At 42.4% G+C, this 26,603-nt stretch overlaps 2 protein-coding genes across 3 annotated transcripts; one reads left to right on the forward strand and one right to left on the reverse strand.

Annotated features, from left to right (window-relative positions):
• Positions 1-342: 342 nt before the first annotated feature.
• On the reverse strand, positions 343-13,200 carry DERL2 (derlin 2). 2 transcript variants are annotated; one of them, XM_018553357.1, is made up of 7 exons: positions 13,001-13,197; positions 10,207-10,272; positions 7,345-7,418; positions 6,755-6,848; positions 5,674-5,869; positions 3,324-3,414; positions 343-1,081 (listed from the first exon to the last, which is right to left on the reverse strand). In XM_018553357.1, exons 1-7 carry the CDS (start codon positions 13,091-13,093, stop codon positions 976-978), a joined length of 720 nt encoding a protein of 239 aa, XP_018408859.1. In that variant the 5' UTR covers positions 13,094-13,197; the 3' UTR covers positions 343-975. The 2 variants fall into 2 exon arrangements, with proteins under 2 accessions (XP_018408859.1, XP_018408860.1); XM_018553358.1 differs by having other exon boundaries at positions 878-1,081; positions 13,004-13,200.
• A 505-nt stretch (positions 13,201-13,705) lies between these two features.
• Positions 13,706-20,687, forward strand: MIS12 (MIS12, kinetochore complex component). The gene is made up of 2 exons (XM_018553352.1): positions 13,706-13,731; positions 19,982-20,687. The coding sequence occupies exon 2, from the start codon at positions 20,001-20,003 to the stop codon at positions 20,685-20,687; it is 687 nt and encodes a 228-aa protein (XP_018408854.1). The 5' UTR covers positions 13,706-13,731; positions 19,982-20,000.
• The last annotated feature ends 5,916 nt before the right edge of the window (positions 20,688-26,603 follow it).

Consider the following 26,603-nt stretch of genomic DNA (forward strand, 5'->3'; position numbering starts at 1 on the left):
CACACTGTCCTGTGTTCAGTAAGATCCTGTTCCGGATTATCCCTGGAACAGGATCTTGTTCCTGTTAACACATGTAGGGTTATGGTAAATATGTGTTGAGCAAAAACTGTCAATTCATGCAAAAGTGAGACTAAGAATATACTACAAAATGGATGATTTCACTGCGGTGACAGAATTCACTGCCATATGGAGCACAATACAGTATATTTCTCTGAATATTACAGTATAAGCACATCACCTTAAAACAACTTTAAAAGCAGTTCAAGTGGGTTTATTGTACACAATAAAAACTGAACTAATTTCCAACGCGTTTGTTAGGTTTTTGTTTCAAGTCTACAATAATAAAACTGACTATTTGCCTTTGTTTTGCTGCACACCCAATTATAGTATAACCTATAAATCATATAGCATTCCAGACTTCATGTGCCACCGTTTTACAATGGAATGTAGACTTATATAATAATAATAAAAAAAAATTAATGTCACAAGGATATTGGCATATATCATTTTCTCCAATGAAAGTAGAGGAAAGGCCGTTTTAGTCCGCTTTCTCGTTTCTTTTGTTCAGTCCAACCCATATGGAATTTGCAGGGTCACATGTTTTGCTACACTTCACATAATAAGTGTCACAAACATCATCATATTCCTTGTGAATCTCAAAGTCGTTATACACAGGTTCTTTATCAAAGAATTAAAGAAAAAAAAAAATAGAAAGCAGCTGTTAAAAGCATTGAACAGGTCTGCATGGTCTTGCTGAACCTACTTAGGTTCCAGTTTGTGGATCCAAGAGCTTCAATGCAAGCAAAACCTCAGAGAGGCACTGGTGGGGAAATGAGAAGGTCTGCTTGGGTCAGCCAGTGGATTATAAAGTGCTTCCTTTTTTTAAGAACAGCAGCATCATCTCTGTAACAGAAACAATGTGCAATCCAGAAGGTGTTAAAAAAAAAGTTCGCCTCCTAGTGTCCATTATATTAATTAGCCTCCAAGTCGTTGACCTTCACCCCAAGCAAAACCTCCAGGACGATCTTCAGGAAGGGGGTTGTAATTTGGGTCGTCTTCTTGTGTATCAAATATTGCTTTCCTGTAAGGAGTAAGTTAAATACATTTTTTACATGACTTGTGAATATTATGTATACCATCAAAAAAGGACTCAAAACCACCATCACCAAAGTGCAAGTCTTCCAATGGGGATACTTGTTAGTGACAAATGCCTAAAAGGGGACATACCTCACTTTGGAGAGACCTCCTCTCACTACCTGTTGTGTCTACAGAACAGGAAGTGGAGGGAAGGGAAATCTCCCCAATGGCATACAAGTGGCAACCTCCCCCTTCCTCCCCAAAAAACAAAAATAGACAGCGGATATAGGTTTTAAGACACAATGTTTGGATTGGACATGCTTAAATATGAATTTGTTCCTTAAAGTAAATCAGGGGTGCACAAGACCCAGAGATAACAGCCAGCAGTTGGAGATGCCCAGCTACATGTGATTTATTTATTTTTAGTAACATGCCATGAACCACACCTTTTTGAAGAGTACCTAAATTTGCAAAACATTAAAATCAAAAAAGTATGTTAAGTGTCACTAAGGAGTAATCCCAATTATTCCACACATAAGTAGTCAAGCAGAATATTCACCTCTGAACACGGGGTAACGTAGGCAACGTACGGGGCCCCCTTTACAATAAGCAGGCTAAGCTATTGCTGAACCTGCCCATTGCGTGTTGCATTTAGGGAAGCTCCATAATTTGATGCCAAAACACATCAAAATTTTAATGTAGGGATGCACCGAAAATTTTGCGGGCAAAAATGGTATTATGGGCAAAATGCCGATAGTACAAAAAAAAAAGGCCGGAAAAAAAAAAAAAAAAATGGTCAAAATCCCCAGCTTCAAGCTTTGGTCTGGGTCCCCTCATATGTGCTGCTCTCCCCCACCTGTGTCAGCAGAGGCAATTGGAGGGGACACATAGCCGATCCAGCTGCTGCTGATCAGTGGGGAGAAGAGAAGCTTTCAGGACTGACAGTGTCAGCAAGGAGAAGAGCTGCAGGAGGAGCAGAATGGTTCAGGATGGAGATCGGGAGGATCAGCAAATATGTAGAATATTTGCTGATCCTTCTACGTACTGCTCAAACATCAGTGTCATCAGTTCTGATCATACCGATGTTTGTAAATAACGGAGGACATAGTATTTAGTTACAGTTCCCAATTATGAATGAAGAGGAAGTGCTCAGCTCTACATCACTTCCTGTTCATTCACGATTATGGACATAGTAACCGATACTATCTCCATGTTAATGAAAGGACAGGAGCACTCCGTATAGTGGCTTCCTGTTAATTAATAACAGGGGGTTCAGAAGAAGATTTAGGACTCGTGTCCTCAATCTCTTTTTCCATTTCAAGAGGGACATATCAGGGATCTGTTTAGACCCCTGATATTTACACACAGCCCCCGACGGTAAAGTTAAAAAATAAATAAAATTTAAAAAAAAAAAAGTTGGGAGGGGAAAAAAAAAAAATTTGTCGGCCTGACAAATTTTGACATTTTGGTTTGGGTCTACAAAATGTAATTTCGGTGTATCCCTAGTTTAATGTATTCTTTTTTGTAATGTAGCAAAGCACAATGCACAGTGGTGAATTACAGGGTGTTCTGGCATGTCACAACGCACCTCCATGGGCAACGTCTAGGTGCCATTCTGAATGAATGCCATGGCATCTCACCACTGCGCATTGTGGCACTGCTGTGGTGTGAATGGGCTCCAAGGCATTTTTCATCCACATAAATGTAACTCACATTAAAACATGGGTCAATTGTGACCACCTTTATACGAGTTCCAAATATAGCATCTGGTTGTAGCCAACAAGAAAAGCGAAATTGTTAGGCATACGATGGGTAGCTCCATCTTAAAATGTATTTCCATGCAGTCAAAATTGAGAAACCCCCACGTTAAGTTTGATATGTGTTCCTATTTACACAGCATACCTAAAACTTTTTGAAAGAAATGTTCTACCCTTTACATATCTCTATTTAACAGGTCTTTGCAAGCTTCTCTCTCAATTTCAGTAACAGGAAACGCTGACTGTCCTAACAGAAAGACTTAGGACAGAAAGCGTGTCTCCTCATTAGCATACAGGGTCTTCAGGGCTTTATCCTTTTGGTAGGACAGACAGTTTTGCTCACCTAGTTTACAATTGATAATGAAATCTGCCAGTACAGACAGGATTAATTGTTTGAAATAAACAATGTGCTTAATAGTTATTTTGCATGGAATTACCCTTAACATACAAATCTCTAAAAGTTAATCCAAGGTTAGATTATTTACTTACAAAATATATGGCGTCTTCAGAATTCGTCCGCCTCCAGGCTGGTTGGGAAACACATCTTCCAAAAAGAAATAGATGTGTCCAACTGCAATACCTGGAAAAAGTTGCATGCATATTAATATGTGAAAATGAAATACTCCAAGGTCAACAAAATTCTCCATTAGATTTGTATTGCTGTTTGGGGAAGATCACACACACTTCCTGTCCCAGGAATAGGGTAGCACAGGTACCGTAGGTGATAGAGACACTCTACAATGGTAAATGACGACAAAGCAACAGAAGCGCTTTCTTTTGTACTGTAGTCTGTGTCCATGTATCCGTGACACCCAATCCCCTAATTTTAATGTCCTGTTGATATAGTGACAGGAAGTAAAATATCCCCAGTAGGGTCACCTGGCACATGCTCTTAACACTCGAAAAAAAAAAGTCAGACGTTCTAAACACTAGAAAAAAAAAAAACCTGGAGCTGGGTTCTAATGTATGCATTAGACACCAGTTTTATTTTAACCAAGTAAAATGAGATACTGCTTTAATTATTCTCAAGTCAATGCAAAGTGCGTGTGTTCTTAAAGATACTGTCAAACCTTGTAGAAATCATAAGCCTGACCTCTATAAAAGTTCAACACAAGTGTCAAAATAAACATAAGAGAATAAATGGGCCATAGACAAACTGTCGAGCACATTGCACTGCCAAAAAAAAAGATTATATAAAGTCAAGTTTAACAGATTGTTCAAGACACTACACTCCTCTGTCTATTGCATGGCATGGGGAGGAGAAAACACCTGCAGTGGTTGTGATGATGCAATTTTGCACAGTTTACTGCTGCATGTTACATTATATTGTACTTGAAAGTATAATCCAACAGGTTATAAAGTGGACAAAAAAGCCCTCCACTTAACTGTAGAGACTTATTAGAACAAAAGGTAGTCACATCACATCATACAGTATATCCCAAAAATAAAGGGATTCTTCCTCATCATAGGACGGGGTCATACAAATGCATACTGGACAGAACAGTGGTGTAGTAGTTAGCGCTACTGCCTTGCAGCACTGGGGGTCTCTTGTTTTGAATCCCGGACAGATCACTATCTGCTAGGAGTTCGCATTTTCTCCCTGTGCTTACATGGGTTTCCTCCAGGTACTCTGGTTTCCTCTCACACGCCAAAAGACATACTGGTAGGTTAGTTGGTTCCTGTCTAAATTGTCACTGAATGTATGCATGTGAGATAGGGACCTTAGATTGTAAGCTCCTTGAGGGCCTAATGTGAATGCGCTCTATGTAAAGTGCTGCATAAATTGTCAGTTCTATATAAATACCGGTAATAAATAAAACTAATTAATTCTTCAATACCCCTTGGCTAACTGTACATCCAGAACTGCTGAAGTATAACAAAAACATACAACCTAATATTATAAAGCCATTTATTATTACACACTGCATACAGCCATTTCCTCTTATTTTAGGGGAATAAAATGAGATGTGGATGCCTTCTGTTCTGTACCATTATATATCTATTTATCGGTCCAACTCAGAACTTCCTAACTCAGAACGAGGCTTGGAACCGGAAGTCCCGCCTCCTTGCCCTCCACCACGAGGCAAGCTCCACAGAGCACCAGACAGGGCAAACAGCCCGGGGGAAAGATAAGCTAAGTGTCTACCCTTAGGTTTGGGAGAGACCCAGCTACCTCTTCTAAGGGAACAACCTCTGTACCACAAGAAGGCAAGGCTCAGGAATCCAGTACCCTAGCAGAGCCCAACAGAGGGTGACTGCTGACCTCAAGGCCATCCAGTCGGGACAAAGAAACAAACATTGCGCTGACCCAGACGGTAAAAAACACAATCAAAAACTGAGGGACGAGGGGGGTGGGAGGGGTTTTTAACCTTGTCTGATTGTGTTTCCTGTAGACTGAAGATCCAATCATCTCTCAGGTTGCTGTCCTGGAAGATGATTGGAGAAATATATATATGTTGTGAGAAATTATTCCGACTGCCATTGCTGACTTCTTTGAAAACATTAGTTCCTTGGATGTAATGCTTATTTGATGGCTTCACTGACTTGGAATAAGCATGCGGACCAATTCTGATGTTACTGTGTGCTTCTTCCTGATCAATGTATGAAAGTACTGAAGCCAGAGACAGATGGGCATAGGTCAGCAATGGCATCCTCAACATTTCTCTCGGTACAGGTTTCCTTTACAGATTCCCTACATTAAAATCTGTAAAAAGGAACATAGCAGCAGAAAGAGGTGTACAAGAAGAAACCATAAATTAGTCAGAGTCATATGTAAACCTTCCTGCATACAAAATGCTTAGGTCGAGTTCTTTCGAGAACACATTGGATTATAGCTTACCCAGGAGGTCCACAATGATGGAATTTCCCAGTAGCAGTGAAAAGCCCATAAGAACCCAGGGCAGGAATGGAGCCTGGAAATTCAGAAGTCCAAAAAAGTTCATTCGTACATATGGATTCCTTCTACTCCAGACATACACAAGCATTATCGTAAAAGCTTGGCCTAGAAACACTAAATTGACAAACAAACCAAAGATCTGAAGAAAAGAATTAAGGAACATGAATACCACATGTGCCATCAAGTACTGATAGAAGTTAGGTTCTGTAAAACAGTGTTCAATATTAAAGGACCATCCTCAGCAGAAACACATGAGTTAATTACTAACCCAACAGCACAGATGAATTGCTTCTTACTTGCAATCTCTATATGAATGCACCCATGCATGGGTCCCCAGGAATGTTAACCTTCATTCCCCATTTGATAGCTGGGAGCCAACAGAGCTAAGCGCTCCTAGATGTCAGACTGTACCATCTGACAGTTCTGGTACAAACCAATGGGGTTCTTGGTTATGAGGGGACCACATAAGGCTTGGCAAACTCTAGCCTACCTGGACCTGTCAAACTATTTTGGTGCTCACATCAAAAAAAAAATATTCAATAGAGAATTAAAGTTACAATAATGTTTAAGCCTAGCTGAAGCATCATTCAAGCTTTGTTTAAGGGAGTTTAAGTATAGATCTTAAATGGGAGTGAAGACTGTCACTTTAAAGTCAGCACTCACATCAAGATCTAGGTTTAACATCCTCATACTAGAACGGAGGTTGCCCTACAAGCTTCATCAAAGCTGCTCAACGTTTGCCAAAAGCGTTACAAAAGCTTGATGTACACACTGTTCTCAAATGCTAAAACCAGCGTGGAGAAGGTTTATGCTGTAGCCCTGTGCAAGGAAGTGAAGCAAGATCTCTGCCTTGGGGCACGGGTCAGAGGGGGGAAAAGACAAATACATAAAAAGAGTTTAAAAAAAATATTTTGGCTTTTCAAATAATTTAAGATTGCTTTGTATCCCTTTTCAGAAGGCCAAAACTTTCACCCTATGTAGTCAGTGGCAATAAAATAAATACATGTTACGTAATAAAGGATACAGCCATCAAAAGACCACCAAAAAGGAACATAAATACAAAATCTGCTGTACGACCTCGGAAAGATCCTTCTTCAAGCATCCGGCAGTATCTGTATCTAAAGCAAATGCTTAGTCAAGGAAAGCTTTGCCTTTTGGACTGTCAGGATACAAAATTGGTCAAGCTGCTGTTATACTAAGAGTAAATGTCAGGACAACATTGAACCATAGCATTTTCACAGATCAAGGCTTTAAATACATTATCAGGAGGTGAAACTATGCAATCAAGTTTATTATGATTATAATAATACTACAGGATTATAATGTGACAGTTTGCGCAGCGCTTTACAATGTAAGGAAGACATTACAATCACAAGACAAGATGGTAAGGAGGGCCCTGCATGTGAGGGCTTACAATCTAGAAGAGAGGGGCAAGTGATATATGAGGAGGTAGCTGTGTGGGGATGAATTGTTTGAGAATGTGATAGTTCATTGGTTAGGTTTTAAAGGTACTACAGGATTTAGGTCCTCTGAAAGGAAATGTCATCTGTTTATAGGAGTATAAAAACCATGTACAATCTAGTCAAGTGATTAGTGACATTTTTAAAAGGATACAAAAATATCATATTAAATAAAAAGTTGAATCCAACAGGTCCAAAAAAGAGGAAGTTTGTTACTAATCGCCATACCTGTACCAAAGAAAAAAAAAATGAAACATCAGTTACTAGAAAATGAATAAAAAAGGCTAATGTTTGTATTGGGTTTTTTTGGTCATCAGAAATAGTATAAATTAAGACCGTGGTATAAGTTGGTACACCTCAAGCACTGCTTCATAGACACAGGTCATAAGAGAACTATATGGGCTGTCACCACTGGCCGACTTCTGGAAATGCTATGTGCCTGAATGTTACAATTAAAAAAGTAACTCCCTGCACTCCCTCCCTGGCGTCTGTGGATGCTGGCGCCAGGGGTACTCACCACTCCATCGCATAGCTGTCCATTCAAGGAGGCCCAGGATGCTACTGGATATCAATATCCACAACATGGCAGCATACATAGGGAGCATGGATGGCAACCACCCAATTCAAGGCAATGCAGGAGAACTCTAAGCCGAACCAAATGTGAGTAAGGGAAAGCTCTGCTAGAGCCGATATGCACCCTGGGATAGTTGCTTTTCCTCAAGGTCGATAAGAAACCTCAGGGATAGATGGGGAGGGAGGGTCCCATAACAGGATAACCTGGAGGTTAATCCTAGGACAAGCCCAGACATGCAACCCCCAGGTCCCCCTGTCCCTGATTCACGGGGCAGCATACACTGGGAGGCCCCTAGGCAACTAGTACGCAGGCCTATGGACAAAATAACAAAAACAGTTATGAAGTTCCTGTTATGCCAAAGGAAACACAATAAACTGAGGTGGTGGGGCTGTACCGCCCCTTTTATTTTAATTGTGGATGATGCGTTTCCTGTTTTAGGTGGGTGGATTCCATCTCTCAGGTGCTGCTCTGGAAGAACACTTGGGAAAGTAAGATTTCCTTATGTTTATACTTGTTCTGGGTTAGTAACAAAGTACTGAAGCCACAGTAGGCAGAGAGAGACTGTGTCCAGAGGTGATAGGCCGCAGGTCATTGCAGCACTTGCATACATGCAAACAGCTGCAAGCACTGGCAGCTGTCATTGTATTGTACAGCACCTCCCCCCAAAGCTGTTCACATGATTCATATGGAGCAGTTAATGAGACTCATGCAACTGGCCCCAAGTGTGAATAGAGCCCAACAGATTTCACTGTCTAACATTAGAAGAAATTAGCAGCCCATATATTTCTCTCATGACAGGTTTCCTTTTAACAGTCTGTGATAGTAAATATTTCTAAACTGCTTTGAAGGTGTATCCTTTCCCAGATTTTTATACTTGTGAATGCTGCCCATAGACAGGCCATACAGTGAGATTAGTACCCATAGGCAGATCTTATAAACACACATCACCATAATGCCTAACAAGTGAAACCCTAGGACTCCCTTCCTATTTTAAACTGTAGCCAATCAATTGCCACATTGCAGATTCAATACAATCACACACATATTCACTATGCATTATACAATGTGTTTTATGTAAAATACTTCACATGTTAACACCAAATGATATGTATGCTGTGTTGTATTTAAACTTAAGGGAACTTTACCCATATCTTAAAAATAACAAAAAGGAATCTTTAGAAATGTTTAGTAACGAAAATCTACAAACACATACCTCTAGATAATTGCAGGCTTTGTATTTTTTGCATACCTTATTTCTATCTTCTTCCCCAGTCTTCTGACAGTGGCCATGTTTACTAAGGGCAAATTATTTAATCTCCCTTTACTTCCTGGAACTCTGGCACATGTGACTAGGACATGTGACTATGCACATCATCTCAGGAGGAGGAAAATGCCTTTCCCTGATATCTCATGAGATTACAGATGAGATTTCCCGGCAATGAACTGCTAATGTAACCTTACTAGGATGCATTACTTGGGCACATTACATAATTTGTGCTGAAATTGAATGTAAAATAAAAATATGTTTGTTTAGCTAATGAATGTAAGATGCTTTCCTATCAAAGGTCCACTTTAAATAGCATGCAAGAAAGCAACCAGGAAACCTTTCTTTATATTGTCTGTACTTCCTTTTCCTGGACAAAAACTCAGCAAGAGCCAATTCACACTTGTGCACGGTGGTAAAACACAGGTGTTCCCACGACACACCTGCTATATGTATGAAGCAATCCATTGCGAATGGCACCCCAACGCACCATACAGTAGAGTGCAATGAGTATCTCACTGCACTCCTTACCAGAAGCCCCTGGGAGGTGGGTGCTGCAATGATTGTGAATGGTGCTACTGGAATCAACGAAGATGCAAGATGTCACCAGCCCAACGGAAGAACTGGTCAAACGAACGTTATTGACGCATGTTGTCACAATGATGGCAACGTTTCAGGGCCACGCAGGGTCCCCTTCATACCGAGCCTGATGAACGGGACCCCGAAACGTCGCTATCACTGTAACAACATGCGTCAGTAAAAGACGTTAGTTTGTACTGTAGCGTGCAACACGTATACCTAACATTGTTAAAAATAGCCACGTATGTTTTTGATCCATTGCAGCCCGATAATAATAATGAATTAGCTGACTCAATGCATGTGTGGGAATGCACCACAACAGATCACTCAAGTGTGAACGGACCCTCAATCTCATATAAAAGAAAATGCATATTTTTACAAAAACTATAAAACATGTGCTGTACGTCTCTCAGGAACACTTGTACATCAGTGGTTGGTCCAAGCATACAGTACAGTCACACAACTTCCTGAGCATGCAAATCTTAATTTACAGATCTGAAACCTTCATCCATATGCTGTAGTGTTACTTTCTACAAGAATGAAGTTACATGTTCATAGTCATGGTTTCAAAGCATTTCAAGTCACCAAAGTATATTTACCTGATAATGTCTGAATATCAGTTCTGGGTTAAAATAGAGCTGAAATGGTGTTATGAGTTCCAATTGCTGCAAAAGAGACAAAACACGTTTTAGTGCCATTTAGTCAAACATTACGGTACACAGACAAAGCCTGGGACTGACTAAATCACAAATGTTACAACTCACACATCTACAAGGCAACCGAGTAGTGATTACATCCTGTTCCTAACTGTAGCTGCTCCTCCTGTATCAAGATGCTCCAAGTCTATATTCACACCTAGGCACCAGCGTTTTTGCGCACGATTTCGGCTAGCGTGTTTTGTGTGGTTATGCACATTTTTACGTACGTTAGATGCACACACATGAAGAAGCGTCTTAGCTGGCAGATTGACCGCAATGCTTTTCAGTGTGCAAGCGAGCACAGAAATGTGCAAAACGCTTGTGTCGTCCATTTCCATTGACGTCTATGGGGCCAAACGCGCTGTAAGCTGCCTGAAAGAAGCTTATGTACTTTTTCCAGCGACAGATGTTTTACAGCTTGCAACAAAACGCTAAAGGTGTGAACAGGGGCCATTGATTTATTGCACGCATAGAAAACGCTGAACTCCAAATGCCTATGTGTGAATGGAGACTAAATCTTAAAAATACATTCAAGTACCTTAACTATTAAACAAAACTATCTTATTTATGTATCACTCGGTTGTAGATCCCCAAATCATCTCTGAATTGGTGCTGACACTGTCCTTCCTTTTGGAGGGTGGCTACTTTTGTTCCCCATGGCCCCTGTGTGTGTTGTAAAGTAGCCACCGCTCCAAGCTCGCTCCCATTATGGACTACAATTTCATATGCATTTTACTCATTTGTATTGAGATTGTAGTCCATCACAGAAGCAAGCTTGGGGCAGTGGCTACTTTACAACACACAGAGGGATCATGGGAACAAATGTTGCCACCCTCCAGAAGGACAGTGACAGCACCAATTCAGAGAGGATTTGAGGATCTACAGCCGAGTGATACATAAATAAGATAGTTTAGGTACTAGAATGTATTTTAAGATTTAAATTCCTGAGTTTAGTTTTACTTTAATGCCACTTTCCCTGGTAACCTTTCCTACACTCCCCCACCACTCTACACAGCTACCAAACAAAATACCCAGTACTTCCATGTATAGCAGACTTACTCCCCTTCCAGAGGAGCCTGCAAAACATTGCGACTGTCATCAGTGGACTGCAGATGCAATGCCCAGGCTTCTGCAGACTACTCCCTTAGCCCAGGTCCATACCGAGATACAGACCTTGTGTTATAGAGCAGAAAGAAGTTATCAATGGACTATAGGACTTGTAGTCCTTTGAATGGATAATGAATGACATGGCTGTGCAGGCAAACCCACAGGGAGAAGTGTATAGGGAAAACTGATGATCCCTGCTGAATCACACAGTCAAGCTTCTGTTATGTAAATTAGCTTAATATTTCATTATATATTTAATGAACATATTATAAATTATGCTTTATGCGCTAGTCTGCATTTATATGGTACACCATTATATAGTGGAAACACCATATATACATACAATGAGTTGTATGAATAAGGAACGTGTGGAACATTTAGCTTTCTGTGTCAAGGTTAACTAGAGTTCATGTAGAACATTTAACTTTGTAGGTTGAGGTGAAAGAGTTCATGTAGAACACTTAGGTCTAATGGGTTAAGGCAACAAGAGTTTAGACATAAAATCTATAAACATTTTTTTTTTACTTGGTTTAATGAACAGCTGTCCTCTAATCTTAATATGAAGGACCTTGGTTTAATGTGCAATAGGTTCAATGCCAAGACAGGACCTATGGACAGGATCCATGAGGGATATGAGGGAGTCTTACAAAGACAAGGAAATCCATCTAATGATCATGGCCCAATTAAATATGAGTACATGTATCTATTATCTGATTTTGGGAGATAATTCAAGATAACACACAGATGGTTCTACCGTTGAAAACACTATGAAAAGGGGCCTGTGAGCCCATATGATTTGAACATGCCCGAGTTGATGCATGTTCCCAGCTGAATACATTTACTTCTTGAAGATTTCCCATTTGAGTGGTTGCTAATCAATGTAACACTTGGGAAGATTTCCCTCTTCAAATAAGGACCCGACTATACAAGGGGGAATTTTGACACGACGCACCCGTATCAAAGGGGGGGGGGGGGGGACAGATTGTGTGTTAAGATTTACCAAAACAATGTAATACGAGGACCTGCCTAATCTATCCAATCAGGGAAGCCCTTGTGCTGCATAGTTGTTGATAGACCTAAACGAGACAGTACAATCAGATTGTAGTGTGTGTTGAGCTTTAAGGAGCCTGTAGAAGTCAATTGTAACATGTGTGGTAAGTCTTACTGCTTGCAGCTCTACAACCAGATATAGATATCAGTATAGACCACCTGTGATATGAGTATAGGACATGTCCCAGGTAAACACATAGCTGCAGGTTACTCTAGAGAGGAGATCCGTGTCCTCCTTCAAGTAGTATGTCCTGTGGGCCACAGGTGACAGCTCCTTAGCCTACACTGACGTGTCCCAGCAGTCATTCCATTATCAAGGTACAAGCCTTTCCTCCCACAGATGAATGAAAGGACACCCTGCAGAGGAATGGGGAAAACAGCAAGCTCAGTAATTAACAGGACCAAGGAGTGGTCAACAGTAGTGAATGCACAGAACTGTATAACATGACACTAGCTAGAAGAGGAGTCGCAAGTGCCCAATTGCAGTGTCAGGAGACGAATGTCCATTGCAGGGGACGAAGCTCTGGCTAGTCCTTACCACTACAGCGGTGGTGAGCACACAGGCTGTGGTGTAGGCTCGGGTCACCGGAGGTATCTGCATATACTCCTGTCGGAAAGTCTGGTACGCCATCTTGCTGCCTCCCACCGTCCTCCGCTCTCATCTCCGCCTCGTCCAGACCCAACACATCATACAGGCACATTCAAATGCCTTCACGTTTCTCAGCCAATTACCGCGAGCCTAACGACATAAAGTCGTTGTGATTGGTCTTCTCTGCTGTCGCTCCCGCCCACCGAATCTTTCATGTCACGTCTGTCTGCTATTGGTCCGCGTATTGGTTGTTAGTCTCCTTCGATTGGCGGAAAGAAGAACGCGCTTCTTGGTGGCTGACCGTCTTAAACATGGCGTCTTTGGTTTCAGTCCAACTAAATTCAATTGTGACTCGCAAAGAGTACTGAGCGCCCCATGGTTAGATTCAACAGTAAGGGACAAAAATTAACAATCAGCCATAACATATTCAAGTGCTGTCTATAGACTAGTAAACGTACTGTTTATTAGGTGGCTCTTTTTTTATAAAGAGGAAGTGGCTTTCCATAATCAAACATGGCGGATGCTGATGTTTTCTGCCGTCCTATTGTTGACGTGTAGGAAAAACGTGATTGGCTAGAGAGCGCAGGCGGTTATTGAGTATCGTTGGTGCCCGGGAAGCTCCACTCATGGTCTAGGAGTTGGCGGCTTGGATGGAGTATTGGAATACGAACCAAGGACAGGTAAGCAGTCCAGCTCCTGGTTGGTTACGTTCGCTACGAAGGCGGTATTGTATTGCGCGTTCAGCGTCTTGCTTAATAACTTAGAATGGTTTTAGTCCACTTTTATTTTACCTTTTCCCCAGAATGACAGTATTAATATAGGTTTGCTACAATCACTTTAATTTTTTTAAAGGCTCCCGAGTTATAAACAACTTTTTATAAGTTTGGCTCCATTCATCTAAAACTTATTTTCCAAATGTTTAAAAGGCAAATTCAGTTTAAAAACTGAACACTGGGCATAAAAACATTCATTCAAATGTATTCCTCAACAGCCACAAGACATATTAAGCCACTTTGTGTGTGTGTGTGCACCTAATGCCTTTACAAACCCAGATATCACCTTGTAAAATGAGGACATCATCACTGTGCTATGCAGGAAGTGGAGCGGTGGGAGGGACCTATTAGGCTCCACTCATTAAACACTGCCTGCAGAAAACAAAAGGAGGTGGAGACAAGACCAGCCCAAGGCGAGAGAGAAATATGGACTGATCTTTATTACAGGAAGCTCCTGCACAGAAGAAGCATTTCTGCTGCATTACTGCACAGATCTCTAAGAAATGCACACATTACACAAAGATTCAAGTAAGAATACACATGGAGCTTGTATTTAGAGCAGTGGTTCTCAACCTGTGTAACCTCGGGACCCACATGTTTCCTTGGTCATTAAGGCGTGACCCAAAAATAATTTCAGTTCTGAAACATTTTAATTTATTACACAAAACAACTTGTGCAGTATTCAGCTATATATATACATACATACATACATACATATACACATACACACACCTATGAATAATAGAAGTAAAATCAACAGATTTTTATTACTGCAGTCAAGTAGGACCCACGAGTTGAGAACCACTGATTTAGACAATATTTACTTATCACAGAATTCAGCTTTATTTCAAAACAAAAACAGGCCACCGCTCTAAGCTGATCTGTATTGCAGGATTGGGAAAATGCATGCACTTGCCTGAATTGGGGCCCATTCACACTGTTGTGGTGCATTAGCCATGTCACATGTTAACATGCATTGCATTTAGGCTGCTGAGCCCACCAAATAATGATTCATGTACAATTACTGGCAGTGCACTGCAACATAGGTTAATTCGTTGTGCTGCAGCGGAATATATGTCGGGTGTCATTCAGAATAAATGGCACTGCATCACATAAACTCATGTAACATGCATTGCCACACATTACTGTAACACAATGGTGTAGAGTGGCCCATAGAAGCATCATCTTCCCCAAGGTGGGTTAAGCCACACAAGAGAAGGCACTGCAGCTCTATGGTTGATGGTATGTTGGAGCTGTAAAAATGAAACAGCTGATTGATGGTGAGTCTTGAGCACATGTTATATAGTCCGGATCCCGGGCAGAGTCACTCTATGCCTCTTCCTCACACACAGTCACAGCAAAGAAGGTATAGTCAAACCCTAAGGCCCCTTTCACGCGGCTGGTCCAGTTGGGTCCACCTGTCAGTTTTTCAAGCAGACCCTATCAGGTGCTCAATGTTAGTCTATGGGCAGCCTTGCGTAAATGGACCATTTGTGAGTGGATCCTCTCCTGATCAGCCCATGTGAAAGGGGCCTAAGGCCAATCCAAGGGCCCTTCTCTACCACATGCTGGCGGGGGGACAAGCTTTTCTTCTGTTTGTTTCCTAAAAAAAACAACAACTGGAAAGGCTGATGTTACACAGGAAATTTCTTTCTTTATTTTTACTGTAAAGCAATTTCTCAGTAGCAAAATCATCATTTATTTTCTATGGAATCACTCATTTGCTAAGTTTTCAGCGATTTCTAGCTCCATCATACAGTATGACTATGTTACATGCTACCAATGCATCTGCCCCTCCTAGGCAGCATGCTTTGAAATAAGAACTAGGCCTGCAGGATCATGTGACTTTATTTTCACAGACAATTTTATGGCGCTTTGGTAATTAAAGAAGGGAATTTTGTTTTAATTAACCCTTGCAGTGAGGCTACTCCCGCACTGCAAAGGTTAAGTGCTCATTTGTGTCTAGGTTAAAAAAAAAAGTTATACTCACCTGATCATTTTGCACCTGTTCTTAGATTGGTCCTTCCAGCGTTTCTCTCCCCCTTCTCTGCAGCGGTCTAAGGTCCCATAAATCATCACATCTATACACAGTGTGTAGACATGAGGATGCTGAGCAATGTTCCAATCTACTGCTGCAGAGGGGACAGGATGGAGGGAGCGCTGTGACAGCTGGCCAGCTCAGAGCTTCGGGTGAGTATAACTTTGGTATAATAAACCCTAGACAAAAACAAGTACTTAACCCTTGCAGTGGAGCCCCACTGCAAGGTTCAGAAAACGTTCGTCTTTAAAGTTTCTAAGTGAAGCAAAAAGTATCATAAGTGCACCTAGCAGTAAAGTGCACGGTCCACTTGTACTGTCTGGGCCCTCTCCCCCTTTAAAATCACCTAATGTTAGTAGGTGCAAAATGTATCTCAAAAGAAAAACGTTTTGTTTTATTCCCCTACCTCCCCGTCTTCAGTCGTAGCACCTAGGTGAGGATGATATCACCCTCCTTCTGCCTAGATCTTGGGTAATACAGAGCATCCAAAATCTTCCAAGATGTTCTTGCAATGGACTGCAGTGTCTTCTGCAGAATTGTACCTCCTCTGTGTTCTCCAGGAATCTACCCAGAAGGATGTGGTCCAGCAATGTGGAAGACCTGGGTAAGGGATGTATACATTTACAGGTACTTTTTGGAAATGCTAACATTAAATTACATTTTTTTTTCAAGGGGGGGAATATGATGACCTTGCATTGTGCAACAGGGTCTGCTTCCATTCTTGTGCAATAAGCCTTCTCTACTGATTTTTGTCTTGAATCTTGTGCCTTGATTTATACTATCATTTTTGCAGCACAATTGTTAGGGCCATACCAATAATGAGGCAGCCTGAGGTGTTTACCTCAGGCGGCATCTCATTAGGGGGGCTGCAGAGGGGCAACCACAGTGTCCCACGTTGCTAAGAGCTCTTGGCAGCCTGGGATGCACTTTCCGACTTCTTGCCCAGTTCACTGATGTCATCGGTTGCCAGGGAGCTGAGCAGGACACTCTGGCTGTCATCCAGCCGAGTTCCTGGCAGCCAGTGACATCGGTGAGCTGGGTGGGACCAGACAGAAAGCTGCTGACAGCATAGCTCTCCGTCTGTCTGATACAACCACCTGTCCTGCTGCAAAGCACCTCCACCCCCCAGCATTGTCAGGAGCACCTCCTCCCCCCCCCAGCACTATCATCAGCACCCCTGCCGCCACACAACACTCAAACATATGGGACTTCCAGGTAACAGGCTCCGGCTGCAGAAGTCTATGGGGCATTAGTGCAAAGGTGTGGCTAGCACAGTGAAGACTTGTGGAGCTGGATATAAACAAACCGCGGAACCATGGTCATCAGTTTAAGGTAAGTATCCATCTGTGGTGGGGGGGAAGGGTGGGTAAGGTTAATTTAGGGCAAAGGGGGCAAAAAGGGTAATTGCACTTTGTTTTTAAGTGCACTTATCCTTTATGATGCAAAAAAAAAAACCTTTTGTGCTTATGGGCAGCCGTGCATCCGTTTGCACCCAGTTACCCCTGCCTCCGGCCGGGAAAACAAACGGATCAGAGATCCGTTTCGCATGACCGCATCGTGCTGGATTGGGGGTAATCTCATGTAAACGGACACATGTCCATTTACATTAGATTGCCCTTATAATGACACAAGTCAGTTTGCGTTTTTTTTTCCTCCATCGCAAGCTGGAGGGAAAAACTGTATGGAGTCAGATGTCACAGCGATGACATCTGCTCCGTACCACTGTGATCAGGAGGGGATCCATGCACAGATCTTCTCCTGATCAGCCCATGTGAAAGGGGTCTAAATAGAACAGCTGTAATAGGTATCAGTTAGCATAACATCTATTTGTTTAAAACCTTCTGTTGAGTTGGAGTGTAGTTGATACAAATGTTTCTGCTACTCAGACAAATTCTTCTATACTGTAAAATACAACACTAACATTCATTATGAACAGGTCTGTTATACTAGATCTACTTTCCACTAGGTGGCAGCAATGGCAAAGAGATGTTTTATGTCTGCAACTGTATTTTACAGCTTATTCTAAATATAACACACTCACAAAGGCCTGACGTTGTGGACAAAGTCTAGTGACATACATACACACAAAGCTGTCCACGGCAAATCTAACCTGTAAGTTACTTAATTTCCCTTTTTATTCTGTCTAGAAAGCTGCAGGGAAATATCCACTATGCTTGCTCTGCTTGGCATTATACTTCTATACTGCTGTGGGAATAACCAGTATAATTGGAACAGGAGTGTCGGCTCTGTAAGTTACAGGAAGTATAAACACATAAACTCTAGTACAATGCAAGGTAAGATATGTCATCAGCCCACCACCATAATTCCCATCGGATGTGTTTTTAGTGTAATCACAATTGCAGAAAAAAATTCAATGTTTTGGGACGGTGCCTTGATAAAGGGATCCTCCTGAGACCTGGAAATGTCATATTTTTTCTGTCAAGTGATTACAACAAATACTTTTGATGGGAATAATGCTGGTGGGCTGGTGATGTTCCTTACTTTGCATTGTTTTGCTCATGTAAAACAACCCCACCCATCGCTACTACAATACCCACCTTGTTGGCGTGTGCTGACTTACAATTTTCTTTTAGATTTCTCTGCAGTGTTTTGAAGGACACAAGGAATGTAAGTGTAGTTTACAGTTACCTCCCCAAAGGCCTAATACCCAGAGAGAAACCTTGAGTTCTAAAGTATGGAAGGGTTAGAAATCCTGTCGGGGTTTCCGTGTCCTACTGGGAGATTATTTCTCCACCTCTCTTGGTGAACATTACCACTGACACTGCTAGTGAGGAGATGGTCCAACATTTTAAGTTGTAACCAGAACAGGAAAAGCAGGGGATTTTCCAATGGGGACACTTGTTTGGTGACAACTGTGTGAGATGGTTTCCCTCACTTTGGGGGGATTTCCTCTTCCTCCTTGTGTCCACTGGACAAGAGGTGAAGGGGAAATCTTCCCAATGGGACACAGGCAGCAAAAAAAACCTGGCAGGTTTTAACACTCCCGTACTGTATCCAAAACTAAAGTTTATCTGAAGCCAAAACTGTTTTCTTTTACAGTGGCCTTTCCTTTGCAGAGCACGGTAAAAAGTTTCTGAACACCACACATGACAAGAACAAACCTGTGACCGCAACAAAGTGTCGTATGACAACCTTAATGATGTATTGGAGAGAGTGGTCACTGAGTGACTTCATATTAGTTGTGTTCCCATTGTACAGAAAAGAGCAGAAAGTGACTCTAGCAGCTCCATATCTGCAGTATGGTGTTCTTTACATTTTAGTATTAATATTATTAGAGGTGCACCGAAATTAAAATTTCAAAACCGAAATAAAAAAAGTCAGGCCAAAACCGAATTTTTTTTTATTTTAAGTTTTTCAAATATTTTTTTTAATAACTTTTTATTATTTTTAATAATATTAACCCCTATATTTCCCTTTTACAATGGAAAAAGAGATTGAGGACACAGATTCCTCAATCTCTTTTTCTGCAGCCCATGTTGTCAATCAACAGGAATCCTCTTTGAGTGTTCCTGTTCATTCATAACATGAGGACATAGTATGCTTACTATGTCCACAATCGTGAATGAACAGAAGGTGATGTAGATCACTTCCCATTCATTCATAATTGAGGATATAGTAACCATACTATGTCCTCAATTATTTACAAACTCAGTGATCGCTGAGTGTTTGTACCGCTCTCCTTCCTGACACGCTGTCACAGGAGGCGCAGGGAGGAGAGCTCAGCCTGCAGTGACAGCGTGGCCTGTCTCAACCAACACACACCGCTCTGCCGATCTGTGACAAAAGGCTGAGCGGTGTGGGAGGAGAGACGCCTGCCGCACAGAGTGCTCTCCTCCCACATCGCTTGGCCGCTTGTCTCAGTTTCTCTCCTCCCTGCTGGGACACAGAGCAGCGCCCAGCGGGGAGTAGAGAATAGAATGGATGAACCGCTGAATTGGCCAGAAAATTGCACTTTCGGCATTATGCCAAAAGTGCCATTTCCGGCCAATATGTTTCGGCGACCGATAGATTGGTGCATCCCTAAATATTATATATGTCTTTTTTGTTTTGTGTATCATGATTGCAAAGTAATAATGTCCCCTGTTTTTTTGTCTACAGGTATTTGAAAAGTACAATAATGTCTGTTATTCCAATGTGCTATGAAACCCAGTATTTTGGGTTCACGCCACAGACCTGCATTCTACGACTGTACATTTCATTTCAAGACTACTTATTTGACATGTTGCTGGTTGTGGAAAGTGTCATCCTGAAAAAACTAGAGAAATTTCCAAACTCTGGGATAAATAGCTTTGAGATCCGGGAAAGCACGGAAAAATATCTGTCCCTCCTCACTGAACGCTTCAATTACCTGTTTCAGAAACTGGAAAACTGTCTTTTAAAACTGGTACTTAATATTCCCAGGAATATTCTGCTGTGTGAAGATGAGATACATGCAAACTACGCCTACAGTAAAGAACAGTTTGATGTTCTCCAGAATGAAGTCCAGACATTACACAGGCAGTACAAAGGAGAAAAGTGTGTTACCCAGGCACTTTTAGCTGAACTGGAGGAACAGAAAGCTGTGCAGGCAGAATTGGAAAAGATACTGTCTTGGTTTGATGGACTGGACAAAATTTGCAGGGAACATGGGATCATAGATCTGATGGAGAGCTTTGCATTCATGACTCAAACATCAAAGAAACTACAAGTCTCTGTGAAAGAAATAGATTTAAAGCATAACAAACTTGCATTGGATATGACTTCCAGGACTCCAGTACAACTGAGAGCACAAAGATCTAGCCAAGGAAAACTTAAATTATACTGAGTCATGTTGTCTTGCCTATGTAATTGTCATATCGATATATTAAAAAAAAAAAAATATATATTATAAATGACTCAATTGACTTACAAGGTGTTTTAAAATACTGTCCCCAGTTCTTAAAAATGCTTACTTCTATTAATGCAGCTCCTGTGGCCTCCCCCCTCTCCATCCCAACTACGTGACAGGATGGACCAACCGTTGGATACACAGCCCCACCTCGTCATGAACGAGCATGCAGCTAAGAGAAGGCAGCTTGCTAACCGCACAGTCCACTTTCTTTTGCAGCAGCAGCTGAGCTCAGTGTTCTGTGAGTGAGACTGGGCATGCGTGGTTAGCCAAGCCTAGTTCTGCTAGCCGAGTGCTCGCTCGTGGGGAGCTGGGGCCATGCTTTCACGGAGAGGGGTCACCTTATGGGAGCAGCATTAAAAGTAAAGCCAAACCTCTTATTTCAGCTTTATTTCTCTTTTGGGTCAAAGGAGTATGTTCACTAATGTACTCCTGTGACCCAAAGTCAGCATATAGTGGGCTACGGTGACTGACAGTTATCACTCTCTGCAGGGAGCAGACTGTGAGCTGATAGTCACCTCTTGGTAGACAGAGCCTGCATGTGACAGCTGCAGTGTATTGGAAAGAGTATATTTTACTCTCCTAATACTTTTCATTTTGTTTCACATTTTCTAGTTTAGAATTTTCCGGTTCAAAATATACTAATTAAGAGCCATTGCTTTGCATTTACTTACAGTGGGTATGAAGGCAGGGTTGCTGTTTGCACTGTGCTGTTAGAGGAATGCTGTCATAAGAAAGGGTGGGCTGCCATTGCTGACCTCTTCTTACCCTCTTGGTACACAAACCCAGGACATTAATGCAGATAAGTGCTAACTGACCCTCAGGACCCATTCACACCACATCCAGATCATACCAGATTGTTTCCAGACCCAAAATGCATCCTAATGTATCCCTATGCTATTTCTGGTCTCTGTTCACACCAGCGCAGTCCATTCCAGGCCAGAACAATACTGCGTGTCTCATTTTGTCTGGTCTGGAATGCACAAACGCGTACAAAATGTATTGGACCGCACCTGAAAGCCCATTTTAAGCTACAAAAGAAAATAAGACAGTTGCAGAATGCGGCCAAATCTCAACAAAAGAATGTAAAAAATTTAGTGCACTGCGTTCCAGATCGGGTCCGGAAAATTGTGTGAAACCAGCCTTAACAAGTATTTGTTAAAGGCGTTTGCTTACCTGTGTCAGCTACATAGCATACATCGCGACAACACCCAAACTCTAACATGCTGAATTAAGATACTGACCTGGAGTGTGAGAACCCTTGTCTAGCTCAGCCTGTAACAGTGCATCAACCCTATCTGGTGCAGCCAACGCCGACCTCAAGTTCCTGCACTCAAAAGTCGCCTGTGGTAAAGTAATCAGGCCTGTATGAAACCCTGTGTTGAACCCTTCCGTCAGGAACGTCAGAACCGCTGGATCAGGGAAATCTTTCAGCAAGCAGGCCAACGCGCCCACGTCCACCTGGCTTAGTCAAGACGATTGCACGTTCTTGGCCGTGCAAGCGACTTTCGGATGGGCTCTGAAACATGTAGAACAGATATGCAACAACCTGCATTGTTGAAAATTACAAGATTTGTAATTGTAGTTGTTACAAATCTGTGCTTTCCCTAAGCACTGTATGGGCCTACCTAGCTTATCGAACTGTGCCGGACCTGTGGCAGTCGAGCTGGGCAAGAACCCTGCTGGTTTGTTTGCTGTGGTCGTATCTGTCCCCCCTGGCGTAGGGCACCAGTCCACTGTGTGGGCTGAAGACTGGCACGAGGTGCACACCGGGGCTTTAAGACCGGCAAAATGTCTGCAGAATAGTTCAGTATCTACCCTGCCCCAATCGGCGGTGAACTGGAACTGCGCCAGACCGGCAGCCGCTTTGGCTGAAAACGCCCGGTGATAATCATAGTATGCAAACCCTCCATACTTATATGAAAGATCCACCACTATATGCAGATACGCGTCCAGCTCTTCCCTTCGATTAGGGTTTACAGAGCACACAACGTCTCTAAAAACGCCAAACGCTAACACGAATTCATGTATAGTCAGTTTACGGCTTAACCTGGGGTCCCTGGCTTTCAACACAACGGACACCTCTCCGCATGAGAAAGCTTTATGATCCGTAACATCGTGCGCCGCTATCAGTAGGGATGCTAAGTTGACATCTTTCCCTTCTAAAATATCCTTTCTTAAACTGGCCGGAACAAAATGAGCTGGCGTTATATTAGGGGCAATCTTCACTGTACCTGCCGCGGCGGACACTGCCGCGTTGGAAGTCCCCGGAAGAACCGCAGAGGTGCTGGCCACGTCTGGTGTCGTGGTAGCAGGGACTGCAGGAACCTGCTTCTCTAGATTCTCTGTCCTATGTTGCAAGTTGTGAAACGACGTGGTGAGGTGATTAAGTGTGGTGTGAATATTAGCTAGAGAAGTCACTACGGTTTGTAACGACACCTGCTCTGAGCTGCCACTAGCCGCTGCTGGGGGGAACAGTAACTTAAATAGTTCCGCCTTCCTTGCGGAGGCTGCAAAAGGAATGCCTCTCCTCCGAAGTTCCAAAATAAGTTTAGGAACAGTCCATGCCCTGATCGACTGTGCACTCCCTTGCTCGGAAACCCTAGACGGGGTTTCTGGTAGAAACGCTATATCCTCGCTTTCGGACACATGAGACATGCTTAGTCGATATGCACCACCAAGCCTATTTGTTACAACAAGAGAGAAAAATAAGGAAACAGAGGGGAGAAGAAGAGAAGGAGGTAAGAAAACACTAAGGACAAAAAATAAAACAAAAATACAAATAAAATAGAAATGACGTGCCAACAGCTGATACCATGAGCTTGCTATACTCGCCTATAGGCATGACCGTGTACTGTAGCCTCCAGGTACTTGCGGCAACTCAAGTACCACCCAACAAAAAGAAAAACAACCCCCCCTAACATCAGTATATGTCTGTCGAAACGTATGTCGTATGAATGAGGCTGAGGAACTAACTTGACATTACTATTGACCTCAGTACCTCCGAACATATTACAATTGCCAGCTGCTAAGAAGTACCTGCGTTTGTAACAGGCACTGTAACGTACAACTGCGATGAACTGCACGACTGCCCATCTCGCCTGATAGTACAGCATGCCCGTTTTTGCGGCTATTGTCCTGCATAAAGGAAACAACTCAGGAAAGTCAAAGTGTCAAAGCCAGAAGGTCAGTATAACAGTATTCTCTGAGATGTGAGCAACATCAGCCCTTCTGTCTCTTTGTAAAGGTTTCCCTTTTTTTTTTTTAAATCCTTGGTTGCTAGGATTACATTTTTGATCCTTTTGAATTCTATCCTTTTTCAGTCACTGTCAGAATCGAGCAACCATTCAGTAAAGTTTACATTCCTGATCTGCATACTTGTTTTGGATCAATGGCTCAGAAAGCCAGAGGATTAGCATTACAGCCAAACAACTAGCGTGGCTGCCTTTTCTGTCCTGACAGGTTTCTTTTAAAATAGTGCACAAATTAGAAACATTGCATTTTCTGTTTTGGGGGAGGCAAAGAACAATTGTACATAAATATATTTATTTTATAAAATATTAAAATGTAGAAGCACTGCATCTCTCAACAATGCATTCAGTTTATATGCAGTTGGATAGTCACTGGCACTGGTAACACTTTGCAATCAGATTTCAATGTGTATAGCCAGTTTCAAGGTTAAGTCAACAGTTCAAAGGCGTGTCCCTATACTACTTATCTAATTCTCTAAATCGAGTAAATTATTGTGTAGTGCTAATAGTGATGAATTCCAAAGAACAATAATAAAGACAGCCTTTGAATATTTGTACTTGTTAGCTTTGTCATTTTCTGATTTGCCCATCAAAGGCCAAAAGGGCTCCATGGACATACAGTTCTGTGCAAAAGTTCTACGCAGTTGTACAAAAAAAAAATGCTGTAAAGTAAGAATGCTTTAAAAAATATATATTTTATTGTTCAGTTTTATCAATATGCAAAATAGGTGAACAGAAGAAAAATCAAATCAATATTTGGTGTGACTACCCTTTGGCCTCAAACCAGCATCAATTCTAAAGGTGCCCATACACCTGCCGATTATCGTACGATAATCGGCAGGTGTATGGAAGGCGTGCGACCGTTTCTACTGTTAAGGTGCCCATACACTGCACGATTATCGTACGATAATCGTATGCGATCGGTTTTTCGTACGATAATCGAGCAGTGTGAACGGAGACGTGCGACCGTTTCTACTGTACGGTCGCACGTCTTCTGTCGAACCAGCATGTTCGAAAACCAGCCGGGAATCGTACGATTCTCGGCTGGTTAGAACGGTGCTCGGAAGATAAATGCTGAACGGGCCGGTGTGCGCACGCGCACACTGCCCGTTCAGCATTGCGGTCATCGGAAGCCCGCCCCTCAGGGGGGCGGGCTTGCGATGATCGAGAGTGCGATCTGCCTGTCCAAGATAGGCAGATCGTACGTTTTTTTAATTCCTTTACAACCATCGCAAGACTAAAGTCTTGCGATGGTTGTAGAGTGTATGGCCACCTTTAGGTTGCGCGTCTTTTGTCTTACGAGCAGGCCACGGGTTAGTGGCGTGCTCGGAAAACAAATGCCGAGCGGGCCGGTGTGCGCAAGCGGCGGGGAGGGCTTGCGATGATCGCAAGTACGATCTGCCTGTTTTAAGATGGGCAGATCGTATGAGATTTGAATTACCTTACAACCATCACACAACGAAAGTCGTGCGATGGTTGTAAGGTGTATGGCCACCTTTTGGGTGCCCATACACCTTACGATTATCGTACGATAATCATATGTGATTGACTTTACGTACGACAATCGTAACCTGTGAATAGAGTGCCCGACCGATAGTACTGTACAATCGTACAACTTTTGACGGTCAAGCATGTTTGAAAACTTTGGTCGATCGTACGATGTTTGCATGGTTGGTGGCGTTTCCGTCCGTCAAAAGTCATGCGATTAACACTGCGCATACGAAAATAATTGAGGTCAATTACCGCAAGTCGTCCAGGTGTTTTTTTTAAATTACCGCTGATTGAACCTTTCGATAATCGGGGCAGGATGGGGCCGTTGTACGAAAATCGTACGACGGTTCGATCATCGGATGAAAAGTTTAGTCCGATAATTGTAAGGTGTATGGGCACCTTTACACTTGCACAAAGTTAGGCTCTGTTCACACCTAGGCGTATCGAATATGCGCGCTTGTCGCGTGTTTCGTGACGCGCGGTTTTACCGCGATTCGCAGTAAAAAAAACGCTCGTTTCCAAGGGCTACTTGGCTGTATCCCAATGAAAACGTGCAACAAAAACGCCGCAAAGAAGCTCATGTACCTTATTAGGCGTGAACGCCTCGTTCACACCTGTAGGTTCAACGCCTGGTTCACACCTAAGGCCTGGTTCACACCTGTACGTTTTGTAGCGCGTTCAACGCTCTACGAACGCTCTACAAAACGCTCAAACATCAAAATCCCATTGTTTTCTATGGGTATGGTTCACACCTTGCCGTATTTCAGCCCGTCTGAACGCGCTACAAAACGGCCTACTCCTGAAAAGGTACATGAGCTTCTTTGCGGCGTTTTCATTGGGATACAGCCAAGTAGCCCTTGGAAACGCGCGTTTTTTTTACCGCGTCACGAAAACCACGACAAACGCGCAATTTTGATACGCCTAGGTGTGAACAGAGCCTCAGGGATTTTGTAGGATTAGATTCAGGTGTATGATTAATCAATTATACCACGCAGATGCTAATGATCATCAATTTCATATGCAAGTTAAAACACAGTCATTAACTGAAACAGAAATAGCTGTGCAGGAGGCTTAAAATTGGGTGAGGAACAACCAAACTCTGCTACTGAGG

This window comes from Nanorana parkeri, unplaced genomic scaffold (assembly GCF_000935625.1).
Source record: "Nanorana parkeri isolate BGI_ZX_2015 unplaced genomic scaffold, ASM93562v1 scaffold118, whole genome shotgun sequence".
Taxonomy (NCBI): Eukaryota; Metazoa; Chordata; class Amphibia; order Anura; family Dicroglossidae; genus Nanorana; species Nanorana parkeri.